The 15,123-nt window shown below is 43.5% G+C and overlaps 1 protein-coding gene across 1 annotated transcript in view; it reads right to left on the bottom strand.

The window, feature by feature from the left end:
• The window catches only part of klf7b (Kruppel-like factor 7b), a 65,518-nt gene extending 51,469 nt beyond the window's left edge, over positions 1–14,049 (bottom strand). The window contains exon 1 of the mRNA XM_034186785.1: positions 13,733–14,049. Coding sequence (XP_034042676.1) covers positions 13,733–13,834 — 102 coding nt within the window. The 5' untranslated portion in view covers positions 13,835–14,049. The remainder of the gene's footprint in view (positions 1–13,732) is intronic.
• Between the last annotated feature and the right edge of the window lie 1,074 nt (positions 14,050–15,123).

Below are 15,123 nucleotides of genomic sequence, written 5' to 3'. Positions count from 1 at the left end.
CTTATACTTAATACAATAATCCCAATTTACTGACTGGCATGAAAATTTACAGTGATGCGTAATAAAATTTAAACAAATCTGAACTTACAAAGTGGTGCGCCGCCACAGACAGTGTTAAGAGTGTTGCACTGCACCATATAAGTAATATTACACAAATTTTATTTTATGGCGATGGCGCGCGCGCACACACACACACACACACACACACACACAAAGTAGTCACGGATATCTTGGTGGCTTCCCTCATCTTGGTTGTTTCTCTAATGAGGTTGCTTAGTTTTTGAGAACGAGTTTCTCCAGACAGACTCACACACATGAGAGCAGCGCTGAGTTCATTCATTCATTCACAGAGCCCTCAGCAAGTTGTGAAGCAGTGTACAAACTAGGGGAGCTACGACCACTACCTTTGCATCATCCACTGCCCCCCCAGGACTACACTAAACCAACTGTTTTAGGTTCCTTAGATGACCCCAAAACACAATCAGGATGTTCCCAAAAATAAAAACTGGCCTCAAGCCAGTTATCCAAGATGGCCACCAAAATAGGGTTTTTCACTAAAACACCTTAAAACAACATATAAACAACTTAAATATCACAGAGATTCAATGGGAAAACCATTGCAGGTCACAGCAAACTCATTTGTGCCTAAACTAAATTCATTCATGGGTTTAGGATTCAAAATGGCGTCCAAAGTGGCCGCCAATAGACCCTTATCATTGAATCTCTGTGATATTTAAGTTGTTTATATGTTGTTTAAATGGTGTTTTAGTGAAAAACCCTATTTTGGTGGCCATCTTGGACGCCATCTTAGATAACTGCCTTGAGGCCAGTTTTATTTTTGGGAACATCATGATTGTGTTTTGGGGTCATCTAAGGAACCTAAAAAAAACCCTCAGCCCCAACCAGTCCCAGCAGAAGACTGCCCCTCCCTGAGCCTGGTTCTGCTGGAGGTTTCTTCCTGTTAAAAGGGAGTTTTTCCTTCCCACTGTCGCCAAGTGCTTGCTCATAGGGGGTCCTTTTGACCGTTGGGGTTTTTCTGTGATTATTGTATGGCTTTTGCCTTGCAATATAAAGCGCCTTGGGGCAACTGTTGTTGTGATTTGGCGCTATATAAATAAAATTGATTTGATTTAAAAAAGTTGGTTTGGTTTAGTCCTGGGGGGGGGGGGGGGGGGGTGCAAAGGTAGTGGTTGTAGCTCCCCTAAAAACAGGTTTCTCTTTTCTTATACGTCCATGCATACGCGCACGCACACACACAGCTGTACTGGTGTCCTAACATTTCATCGTACTTATGGGAACGCCTTAGTGTGTAAAACAACATAAAAACATAATTTTCAGCAGAGTATTAATTCATTAATTAATTGTTTTCCACTTTATTAAAGTTAATACTTGATTTGGAATAGTTGAATTTACTTACTCTTTGTTTTTTGGTTGATATTCTTCATGTTAGCATGCTCGTGTTAGCTTTGTGGACTCTGTTTTGTTTTGTTCAGATTAATCCTGCGTTCCAGTTTTACATCATTCCAAACAGCAGATTCAGGATAAATTACTCAATTTCTATCAACTGTAAGCCACTTTACAGATGTGTCTAGAAAGTCAGCATACGGTAAAACGTTTGGACAAACTAGGAGGTTCGTCAGAACATCGGACGCCACAGAGACACTAATTAACAGGGAAGTCATACATAGATACTGTTATTATTAGTTATAAACGTGATTTTTCAGAGTCGCAGAGCCTCCTCAATAAGTGTGAGGAAAAAAACAAACAACTTTATTCATTATTTTTTACATTGTAATTGTTATTCTGCATAAACGTCAGTTGTGCTGCAGCTATGACTGCACAGTTTCCATGGAGATGCAGGTATAGTGAACAATAAATAAAACAAACAAACAAACAAATAATGAGCCCACAGTGAGTGAAAATGAACAAAAACAAAGTAAAAGCCCCTCAAACCACAGAGGGTTCAGGAGGTCAAAGCGGTTTGTCTGACTGGTTGTTGTGGTAACAGGTATGTTTATTTTGCAAATGTTCACTAAATTGAACTAAATCCAACCAGACCAACAGTTCTTACTTCTGAGACAAAGACCTCCTCAGGAACAGGACAGACTCCTGAGGAGGGTCTGACCCACTTACTGAGTCTCTCTCTCACACACACACACACACACACACACCGCCCCATCCTCCAATCAGCCGGAACACAAACATTCAGCAGCTTTGGTTCAAAAGTCTTGAAAAGACGTCTCATCCTTAACAGAACCTACAGCAGCAGCTGGACTCACAAATACAACAAACACCACAATTTCCTGCACACACGGGACACACCGCCACTCATGCGACACACCGCCACTCATGCGACACACTGTCACCCACGCGACACCGCCACACGACACACCATCACGTAACACACCTTCATTCACGCGACACACCTTCAGTCACACGACACACCGTCACGTAACACACCTTCATTCACGCGACACACCGTCACGTGACACACCGCCACTCACGCAACACACCATCACGTAACACACCGCCACTCACGCAACACACCGTCACATAACACACCTTCAGTCACACGACACACCGTCACGTGACACACCGCCACTCATGCAACACACCGTCACGTAACACACCGTCACTTATGCGACACACCATCACTCAAGCGACACTGTCACGCAACACACCTTCAGTCACACGACAGACCATCACGCAACACACCTTCAGTCACACGACAGACCGTCACGCAACACACCTTCAGTCACACGACAGACCGTCACGCAACACACCTTCAGTCACGTGACACACCGTCACGCAACACACCTTCAGTCACACGACACACCGTCACGTAACACACCTTCAGTCACACGACACACCTTCAGTCACACGACACACCGTCATGTAACACACCTTCAGTCACACGACACACCTTCACGTAACACACCTTCAGTCACACGACACACCTTCAGTCACACGACACACCGTCACGTAACACACCTTCACTCACACGACACACTGTCACGTGACACACCGCCACTCATGCAACACACCGTCACGTAACACACCACCACTTATGCGACGCACCATCACTCAAGCGACACACCGCCGCTCATGCGACACTGTCACGCAACACACCGCCACTCACGCAACACACTGCCTGTCACGCGACACACCGTCACGTATGCCATCATGCCACATACGCTATACACAGTCACGTGACACATGCTTCACGCCACACATCACCACTCACACGCCACACACCGTCCAGACTGCAAAGACTGTTTCCACTCAACCACTAAACTGTAACTGGAGAATCAGACTGAAGCTCTTCTATGTGTCTCACTGATGACAGGCAGCTTGTAAATCAGAGCTCTAACAGCCGTCTTGTTGGCTTCCCTCAGTTTTTTTTTTTTAATATTTACATCCTGCACGGATTCTTTAAATAACGACATCAGCGTGCGACTTCAGCCAATGTGCAAGACATTACTGCAACAAAAATATTTTTCAAATTCTAAGCATTTTCCATTTTCAATAAATATTCAAATGTGTAAAAACCAAGTGGACAGAAATGTAGAGTGTGTGTGTGTGTGTGTGTGTGTGTGTGTGAGCGACAGAGAGAGATGGGAGGAGAGTCTGGACAGTGTCCAGGTCACAAAGCTTCGTTAATCATCGAGCCAATCGGTCAGCAAACACCGGCTCAGCAGGATGTAGACCCACAAAAAGTCGACACGCCCCAGAGTGTCAACAAACTAAAAAAAAAAAAACCTCTCAGTCAGACCACATTGTGTGCACATGGCGTCAGAAATGATCAGGCTCCACCCCAATGTCTCTCCTAAGGTGGGGCTGGCCATCATAAAACTAGAAGAAGAGCACCCTAAACCTGTGCCGAGGGCTGAAGAGCGCCATCTCTCAGGCAGTGCAATCTGAACATCGTTGATTTGTTTGTTTATGGGCTGTATTACTAAGCAAAATCAGCAAACGTTATAAAAATAACACAAATCAGTTCTCCAAATCGCATACTGTTACCTACCAACCAAGGTTGGTAGGGGGCGCACTACGACCATCACCATCAAACTTCTTCTATCATCCACGATGAAAACATTTACTTGAGAATAACTATCGCAATCAGAAGGCAACAAGCGTAGTTGCCAGATGCTGTAGAGCAGGGGTTAGCAACCTTTGAGACATTGAGTGCCAATTTCAAATTTTCTAGTCAATGAGTGTGCCATTATCAACAATAATGGTAAAAATGACACAAACTACAGGAATATGTTCAACAAATTCAAAGCAAACAGCAACGTATTTAACTAATCAGTGTGGGCTGAGACTAAAATGAATCATAGGCTATGTCTCAATTAATATATCTTGCCTACCAGTCAGTGTGATCCCTGTCCTTGGTTATCTTGGCTGAGCTTTTTTATCTGGGGTTCGCAGTTTGTCACTTTTAATTGTAAACATGCCTCAGATTGGTCCGTCGTCAAACGGCTGCGGATGGGGCTGAGCACACTTTTCATGTGCAAAAATACCTGCTCACACAGGTATGTTGAGCAGTTCACAGGAAACATTTATTTCTGTATGTATTTATTTATTTATGTTCATTGTTAGTTGCTTTTATATTTCCTGTTGTGTTTCTGTTCAGGTTCTTTTTGTCTCTTTCTCTAAAATTGTATATAATAAGTATATATTGTATATAATAATAATGATATTATTAATATATGAACAAAAATAAATTTAAAAAATATTACAATTTGAAAACAAATGCACCCGAACGTGATGACAGCTGCAACTGCTTAATGCTAACTTTTAACACTGAAAATACCATAGACACGCTAACATGTTAGCATCGCTCCCGTTTTTAAGTTATAAAATACATCTATCAACTGTTTCAGAAGACCATAACAGGTCGGTTTAACATAGAAAGGTAAATAATACTCACAGACGTATGCTCTTTAGGGTTTTAGCGGGGAAAAATTAAGCGAAAGAAAGAAAGAAAGAATAAACGAAGCAATAGTTCGAAGCACTGCTTCAATCTGCGAACCACTGCTTCGATTGGTTCAAGGTTCAAAGCAAAGCCACGCTGCAGAAAAGTTGATCACAGACCCACTGCAGGGTCTGTAATCAATGTAGAGAAATCAGCATTTTCCTGACAAACACAACCCCAAAACAACGGCCACTCTGAAGGACCGATAACGGAATCATTAAGGAAAAAGCTTATTAATGTCGGTGGATCGAATTATTTCTTAACGTACCCGAAAGGAACCGGTTCTCGATACCCATCCCTACTTGTAACGCTGTCAGGTAACTGATTTTAATGCACGCTAGGCTAATTTTACACATGGGTCTCTGGAAAAGTGGGCGGGAGCCGGGTGCAGAGCGCTGTGGAGCGAATGCGGTTGGAAGATCATGCTATCACTCAGAGATTTATTTTTTTTTTGCTGATGCTGGTCCAGTGTTGTGCGTGCCAGTGATTATGCCGCCATAGGCTGCTGACCTCTGCTGTAGAGTGAAAGTGTTCGCTGCATGAAACTGACCATAAGTTGGGATGACTGCGAATAAATCCTGGATACTAATGACGCAATGCATTCTGGGTTGATATGCTCCAATAACTGTGGTACAAACAGCGTTATACCAACTTGACAGCAAATAAAGATCTTGTCGTCTTGTTCTTTCCCTGTTGCTTTGACTCACATCCCACTAAAGCAGCAAATACAGGGCTCGACAATAGCACTGGTCCGATGGCCCGGTGGCCTTTTTTACAGGTTCCAGGCCACCACGGGCCAGTGAAGTTCATATTTCACTGGTCCGTACGGGCCAGTAAAGTTCATATTTCACTGGTCCGTACGGGCCAGTAAGAATTAAAATCGCTTTGGGCAAATTTATTAGTCTTACCGTGAAGAACTCTGTCAAAATACATGTAGAAATTGAACATTTTCGCTACATCGTCCGCCATGTTTGTTGTGGTAGCTACGGTGCATGTGTGGGGCCGTCTTCGTCTCTTTCCGCGCCACTTCAGCAATGTTCCGAACATTGCCGAAGTGCAGACAAACCTGCAGACAAATTTCGTCTGCAGGAGCATCTTCTGATGTGGCGCAAATTTCGCTTCAACATCGACGCATCATTTTCGCTTACGCAAGATCGATCGCAGTGAATATTATGAATTTCTTGAAACCTCCTGCCCCTGGGCAGAAACCAGGGAAGCAAAGGAAAGAACAGCTATCACCCTCAAAACAAACACAGAAGAGGAAGGCTGCTGATGCTGAATATGAGAAGAAAAGGGTGAGGAAAACTTGGCAAGCTTCCTGGAAGAAAAGACGGCCATGGCGGGAGCGTGATGAGGAGAGCGAGGTTGTCTTCTGTGGAACTTGTAGGGCCATGCCAGAATATGCTGACAAGTAAGTATAAATATACCAAGTCCTGGTAGACATCTGGTATGATTTCATACGCCAGTTTAAAAGTCTAATCACTATGCCCTTGTGGAAACCCCATGGTGACAACATTAGCAATTAGAGTATTGTATATTTACTGGGTCAATGCAGCGGCCGTCGGTTCGGCGCGGGCGTGAAAGTATGGGCCAGTGATATTTTCATCCGGGCCAGTAACTTTCAAATTCTACTGGCCCTGTGGGCCAGTGCATAAATCGTCTTATTGTCAAGCCCTGAAATATAAGGAATTCGCTCTGCGACGATCTGCAGCGCTCAGAGAGCAACTCACAGACAAGACCTCTAAACTTATCTCACGTGAACTCATCTGGATCATCACATGATCTTCATGAGTTTGTAATGTCAACAATTTGCATTTATTAAAATAATAGTAAAAAAAATTAAAAAGTTTCTAGAGTTGAAAAAAAAAGCTAAATTATTCGGTTGATCTACAACCCCAATTCCAATGAAGTTGGGACGTTGTGCAAAATGTAAATAAAAACAGAATATAATGATTTCCAAATATTCTTCAACCTAGACAGGATATTTAATGTTTAAACTGATAAACTTTATTATTTTTGTGCAAATATTTGCTCATTTTGAAATGGATGCCTGCAACATGTTTCAAAAAAGCTGGGACAGTGGTATGTTTCCCACTGTGTTACATCACCTTTCCTTCTAACAACACTCAATAAGCGTTTGGGAACTGAGGACACTAATTGTTGAAGCTTTGTAGGTGGAATTCTTTCCCATTCTTGTTTGATGTACGACTTCAACTGTTCAACAGTCTGGGGTCCCCGTTGTCGTATTTTGTGCTTCATAATGCGCCACACATTTTCAACGGGCGACAGGTCTGGACTGCAGACAGGCCAGTCTAGTACCCGCACTCTTTTACTATGAAGCCACGCTGTTGTAACACGTGCAGAATGTGTCTTGTCATTGTCTTGCTGAAATAAGCAGGGACGTCCCTGAAAAAGACGTTGCTTGGATGGCAGCATGTGTTGCTCCAAAACCTGGATGTACCTTTCAGCATTGATGGTGCCATCACAGATGTGTAAGTTGTCCATGTCATTGGCACTAACACACCCCCATACCATCACAGATGCTGGCTTTTGAACTTTGCACTGGTAACAATCTGGATGGTCTTTTTCCTCTTTTGTCCAGAGGACACGACGTCCATGATTTCCAAAAACAATTTGAAATGTGGACTCATCAGACCACAGCATACTTTTCCACTTTGCGTCTGTCCATTTCAAATGAGCTCAGGCCCAGAGAAGGCGGCGGCGTTTCTGGATGTTGTTGATGTTTGGCTTTCACTTTGCATGGTAGAGTTTTAACTTGCACTTGTAGATGTAGCGATGAACTGTGTTAACTGACAATGGTAATCTGAAGTGTTCCTGAGCCCACGTGGTAAGATCCTTTACACAATGATGTTGGTTTTTAATGCAGTGCAGCCTGAAGGATCGAAGGTCACGGCACAGGCATTCAATGTTGGTTTTCGGCCATGCTGCTTACATTTGGAAAGGTTCTTCCCACCCCTTCTGCATATATAGTAATGGTAAATGCCACACTGGCAGAACCATTTATGAACATTAATACACATATATGCAATTTATTCTTGCAAGACAGAAGGTATGTAGTGCGTTAGTGAATGTGGTGTGTGTGTGACCCCCATGCTTCAACATCCTACTCAAAGCTTACTGACAACTTCTATCAGGAAGGGCCGACCACCAAAACAACACGAAAACAGACAAGAATGAACGACAAGTGGTGAAGGCAATAACTGTGACATGAGACACCGAGAAGACGGGGCCTCAACCATACAACCTTCCAGGACAAATAACCACACATGAACAAACAGTGACAGCAACAGTCTGTTGTTTAATTAGTGAGCATCCATACCCTAATCTAGGACACCAGAGTGTTAATCCCCTTGACAGCACCCAAAACTGAATTGTGGTGACGGCCATAAACACACAACCATCCACACACAGAGACCCAGATTACAGCTAAATATCCAATCACTGCTGTGGCTGGTGTGTTTGGCCAAGACTAAAGTACAGAACCATACCATATGACATGGACCACTCCGGCACGTCGGAGCCACATGGCTGGTCGCGAGCAATGACAGCAACAAGCCCAGGACGCGAGGCCCCAGGAGAAACCAGGACAAAAGGGCAATGGAAGGGCACAGGGGCCAGGAAGGGCAGCCCCCAGAGCCACTGGGGCGGGCGACAAACCAATAGGGGAGCAGCCTGGCAGCACCAGAATGCATCCCAGACACCACCCCCACCTCACAGAGGCACGGGGAGCAGCCCCACACCCAAGGGAGGCACACAGAGTGCCGGCAGAGCCCACCAATAGGGGGGACCCCAAAACCACACCACCGGGACCATAGCCCTCGAAGGTGGTAGCTAGCGGTGGCAAGGACAGGGGACAAAGGAGCCACTACAACCGAATCCCAGACACGGGCAAGGACCAGCGAGCCATACGAGGGCGGGGCCTGGCCCCCAGACAAGAGGCGAGGCCCAACCCATAGGCCAGGTAGCACGAGGTCCCCATGACACCCAAGCTCCCCCCCCCCCCCAGTGCAGCCAGCAGGACCCCCCCCCCCCCCCCCACCTTTCACTCCGGGCCAAAATACCAAAGCCCAAGACCAGGAAAGTTCTTCAGATTCTCTCAATCTTCTGATTATCTTTTGGACTGTAGATGATGAAATCCCTAAATTCCTTGCAATTGAACATTGAGAAACATTGTTCTTAAACTTTTGGACTATTTTTTTCACGCAGCTGTTCACAAAGTGGTGATCCTCACCCCATCTTTACTTGTGAACAGCTGATACTTTTGGCGATGCTCCTTTTAAACCCATCATGACACCCAAACCCAAACGCTTATTGAGTGTTGTTTGAACACAGTGACAGTGGTAAACATACCACTGTCCCAGCTTTTTTGAAACGTGTTGCAGGCATCCATTTCAAAATGAGCAAATATTTGCACAAAAACAATAAAGTTTATCAGTTTGAACATTAAATATTTTGTCTTTGAGGTGTATTCAATTGAATATAGGTTGAAGAGGATTTGAAAATCATTGTATTCTGTTTTTATTTACATTTCACACAACGTCCCAACTTCATTGGAATTGGAGTTGTAAATAAATAAATAAAGTTTTGGCACCGTGGGGCACGATGAGATGAACGACTAAATCTCCTGGTAAACCACTGAAATCTGGAGCACAGTAACCAACAACATCACACTTCATTTGTTCCGTTTCCTGCCGCTGCAGTCCGACTGCTCACTTTTCTTATCTAATCTGATTCACTTACTGAATTACAGCTCCCTGCTCTGTGTGCACGTGATAAAAAAAAAAAAGAAGCATCCAGTGATTGGAGCGGCGAGCAGTTTGAACACAGTCAGAGTCCCAAGGCTGGTTCACGTTGGAGGTTTTCTTTACACAATTTGAGATAAAAAAAAAAAACAAAAAAACGATGCTGATTGAGATATTGATCAATCAATACAGAAAACAAAGACACATGGACAGAAAGAGACCAGCAAGTGAGACAAAACAAGAACACAGACAGAGAAGACTGATCGATTCTGTTCAACACTATTGATCCCCTCGAGCAATGACTGATATTTACACACATAGAAAAAAACGGAAGGAAAATCAAAACAAAAATAAGGATTCGACTTTTTCCTGCTACAATCAGATCAGTTGTGATCCAGATGTGACATAAACACAGCCTACGAGTCATTTAAAAATATTTTTTAAAAAGGAGCCTACGAGTCATTTAAAAATAAAAACAATTAAAAAAACAACAAAAAAAACAAACCCATGTTGGAGCCTTGTGAGACTTTACCCTCCGTCTTGTTACTTCCATTATTTGGTCTTCTGACATTTATCATCCTTCACTCCACTCATCCTTCCATCCCTCGCTCCACACAGTTTTTGTGCTGTGAATTGTGGAAAAACTGCAGCACACGCAGCAAATTCATTATCTTGTCAAAGTTCCCTGAGTATGACCCGAGCCACAGAGAGAGAGAGAGAGAGAGAGAGAGAGAACTAATGTCATGAGCCATGCAGTGGGTCAAAAAGTCACCAAGAAGACAAAGAATCTGAACAACATGATGACTTCAATCAGGTTCTCAGTCCCATTAGTGAGACGCAGTTCGCAGCTGCATGCTGGGATTGAACCATCACCCCACAGGACTGCCCCAGGTCCTGGATGGCAACCATGCAGGCAGACAACAGGTCCATCCTCACCTCCTGAAACTAACCATCTATCTCCTGCAGCCAGGTGGGACAGGGGTGTGTCCTTTGAGTCCTTAACACCAAGACACCCAAGTGCTGGATCACGTTCAGAGAAACGTGGCAGGTGACCAAAATACAGTGGACGCTCCAGCACAACGCATACGGGACGTCTTAGCGTGTCCCTGAGGAGCCGTTACTGTAAAAAGGTCACGCCGTCTCAAACCTGCAAAGAACAAGACGCAGAGCTGATGGCGGAATGAGGAAAACACAAACATGAGCGCTCCCTCCGTGTCAGACAGACGTGTGTGATGCGAGTCCGTCTGTGAGATGCCGCAAAATTCAAACTGATTCTTCAGGTTTCATCTTCAGTCCTCACAAACGTTAAACCACAACTGAAACAAAGTCCGACTCTCAGCCTGCTCCGGGTATGGATGGTGGGTACCAAGCGCCGGGCGCCTCAAACAACCAGGAAGGGCTGCCAAATGTCACAGTATTCCAGTGATGAGTAGGGAGTGGTAAAGATCCACAACAGAATTTAAACCTTTGAAATTTTCCTGCCCATAAAAAGATGTGATCCAGGATCAGCTGAGGGTTCAGAACCAGGAACATCCCAAATGAAGAAAATCCAGTGAGCAGCTTCTGACATCTAGCTCCAGAAACAAGTCAAGCTTTTCAAAACAAAATCTAACATCTGGACCTTTGTCACGCTCCTTTTCTGTCTTCTGTCAGATCAAATGGATTTGATTTTAAACTCCAGTAAGAACAAGAGGTCGGTTTGAAACCAGTCGTTTCCTTTTATTGTTGCAAAGCATGAAGAGGTCGTCAACACGGCAAAATCTTCAGAACGCAAACAGGAATCACTCAGACTTCGTGTATACGTTCAGTCGGCTGTCCTCTAACAAGACAGGTCACGTCAAGGTCAAAGTCAAATCAGAGTTCATCATCTACAATAGCTTAGTGACCACATCTCAGGAACGAGATAAAAAAAAAAAAGTCATTTTCTGCATAAATGTCGGTTCTCCAGTAAAATTACAAAGTCACAGACCTCTGACATCAAACAAAGTCAAAATGCTAGATGGGGCAGGGCAATCGTGACACCCCTCCCACAATGAAACACACTATCTGGTCACATTACAGACGACAGGGATTTACCTGGTTTAAATGTTCTTATTCAGTCAAACCAGTAAGAATGATTTAAATACTCAATCTAATAAAAAGTACTTTTTAAAAATAACTACTTCAGATGGTCATCGTGTGTCGAGTTTAGGAGCCACTGGCTCAATCTCACACTTTAATAACAAATGTTATTAACATTTTTTGTGAGTTTCGTTACTTCAGAGCTCAGATCAGATCAGGACGTGAGAAAACCGAGGTTTCAGTCACTGAGACTCATGTCCACATTTATTTACATCTCGGACAAATAACGTGGGTTTTTTGTTTTAAACAAATGTATCAAATTGACAGTGCAACTCAACGGGCGGTAACTCCTAACAAGTCCTCTGCAAACACAGCAGCAGCAGACGTCGATAGATTATTTATGATGAACTCGCTCTCCATGAGGTGAGAGCCAGTCGTCTGCTTCTCAAAATCTCTCAGCCTCCAAAACAGCACCCTGTGGAACGCACACCTCCGTCAACTAACTGATGCTTATTAAAAAAGGGAAACTCATTAAAGAACAACAACCTTGAGTGAAAACAAGGGGAACAGCTGAAAAGTTTTACTTTTTACGAATAAAGACAATAAAATTCAATGAAAATATTCAATTGATAATTGCTAGTAAATGTTACTTGAGTTATCCTTTTAGATAAACTAATGTATGCAAGTAAAATTTACTTAAGACTCCTCCTTGTAAAATTTACTTGGAATTTCTGAGTGGAAAAACTTGCCTAGGTTTTTTCAAGTAAATATCACTCCAATTTTTTTCAGTGTGTAGTGTTAAATTAACACTGCAGCGAGTGCATATCCAAACAAAGCAGTGTTAAATCAACTCTAGAAGGTTTACTCAAGTTGATCAACACTAGGAGTTCATGTAATGTAACTATATGAACTTGCTGCAGTGTTAATTTAACACTATAAATGTACTGTGTTCACCATGTGGTAATGTTCCAAAACATGCCCCCCCCCCCAAAAAAAATGAACACCCAAAATACTCTAATAATAAAACATCTCACCAAGTGATCCTGTTAAATGACAAAAATAAATAAATACAAAATTAAAATAGAAACAAACACAAATCCTTAAATATCAAAGTTTCAGTCACATTTACACAATAAAACAAGCACACAAACTGAAAATCAGTCATGTGGCATTAAGGGGGGGGGGGGGCTACATGAAAAAAAGAGTGTTTTCTGCTAAAACCTCTTAATGGAAATTAAGATTATAACATTATAATCCCGAGGTTCACAGATAAAGCAAAAATAAGTAAATAAGTAAATAAATAAATAAATCTGGCTACATCAAAATAATCAGCAACTCTGATCATCAATTAATTACTCTTATTAAATTTCTCCCTCTTTGATATTGAAACGTTCTCATGAAAAGCGAACATGTAAACACTGTTTTAAACCAGTTTTAATCCGACTACGTTACAGTTCATGTTCTGCACCAAAGAAGGAATGATGTGAAATCACTGTCAAACTGGCTGTAAACCAGAGTCACGCTGGTTTCGAGTGTTTACACTGGAGATAAACTGGTTCGGCTTCAGTTTTGGAAAAAACAAAAACAAAGATGTGATTTTTTTTTTCTCATATTATAGAGAAATCCAATGTTGATCACTTTTCAGTTTAAATGCTCACAGTAGAAAATGTGGCGTTTTTACCGATAAATCACTTGAACTATTCAGCAAAACAATCAATCGATCGGCCGCGTTTAAAGGCGCGTTCCGCGTGTTTCTGCGCCTCATCCACCGACACTCCTCCTCCGGTGTGTGTGTGTGTTTTGCCCTGTCAGCGGAGCGCGCTGTGCTCTGCGCACCATGCGCCGCGCGCGGATCCGCAGCTGCGCTCCGGAGCGCAACAAACGGCACCGGACACACAAACACCGGCGAAAAAAAAGCAAAGAGGTCTCTAACCTGCTGCCAGTTCTCCTCCAGTGAGGGCATCGCCGAGAAATAACCGGTGTCATGCACAAGTTGGAGTTCCTGGAAAATACTGTAATTGGCCAACACGTCCATGCTGCTGCGGAAAGAATCCCAACCTGCCACTTCTTCTTCTTCTTCTTCTTCCTGCACTTTAATTAGCTGGAAAGCAGCGCACCTGAGCGCTTAAAAACAAAACAAAAGAGTTCTTTTATCTTTCCGACGCTTCTCCACTCCGTCACGCCTCTCCGGAGGTGCCAGATCTGTTTCCGCATTGCCAGTTTAGCGCGCAAGTTGCCAGGTTTGCGCTTCTATCCAGCAGCAGCAGACTGGAGCTGCTGCCAACCTGCGCTCAGCGAGGGGCGGGGCATCCTGTCACTCAACTTCATGCGTGACCTAATATGGCAAATGGGCTTGGTGATGTCACAGGCATCCAATTGAGGAGGCGGAGGGAGGCGTGTAGTGGGCGGCGCCGGCTGGGAGGGCGGCAGGCGATTGGTTGTCAGCGGAGCCGCAGATGGAAGTGCGCGTGAGTTATTTTTAGACGCCTTTATAAAAGCGGCACGAGCGAGCTGAGGCGCAGACACACAACAGCCGAAGAAGAAAGAGCACAGACAGACACGTGAAGAAGAAGAGGCAAAGCTGCGCGCTCTGAGGGCTTTATGTCGACATAAAGCTGGTTTCTCAGCGCGCACACGCCTCCGCCCACCTGCAGGAGGAACACGCCCCGATGTCCACTCACCTCCTCCAGAAAAACACCGCGCCAAATGATTTTTAATCTTTGTCCTTGATCTTCACTCCTCCTTTCTGTCTTTCGTCTGATACTTCTTCCCTTCTTTCAAATGATCCTTCCCATGAGCCTCCGGGTCCTTTGTAATATTTCTCCTTCCTTTGTACCCCCCATGTTTCTTCCTTCTGTACTTCCTTCATTACTTACCCCCTCCCTCTTTAAACTTTCTTTCTGATTTCTTTTTCATTCTCTTCACTCATCCTTACTGCCTTTTCATTCCTCCCTCCTTTCTATGTTGCCTTCCATCCTTCTGATTTCTTTCCTTCCTTCGTGTGATTGGTCCTTCCTAATTTCTTTTTCTTTCATTTATGTGATTCTTACTTTATTTCCCTTCTGTGTTTTTCATTCCATCATTTCTTGTCTGACTTGCTCCTTCTTTTGTATGATTCTTCATTCTTTCATTTCTTTCTTAATGTCTTTCAGTTCTATCCTTCTTTTTCCTTTCATTTTCTTTGACTTCCTTCCTTCTGATTACTTTTTCTTTCATTTGTGTGATTCTCACTTTTATTTCCCTTCTGTGTTTTATAGTTCACTCATTTCTGATTCTTTCTTCCTTCATTTATCCCATTTCCCCCTTCATCCTTCTGACTTTTTT

The sequence above is a fragment of the Thalassophryne amazonica genome, chromosome 14 (assembly GCF_902500255.1).
Source record: "Thalassophryne amazonica chromosome 14, fThaAma1.1, whole genome shotgun sequence".
NCBI classification, from domain to species: Eukaryota; Metazoa; Chordata; class Actinopteri; order Batrachoidiformes; family Batrachoididae; genus Thalassophryne; species Thalassophryne amazonica.
Note: the sequence above shows the minus strand (reverse complement) of the source record. Positions and strands in the feature narration are given on the sequence as shown.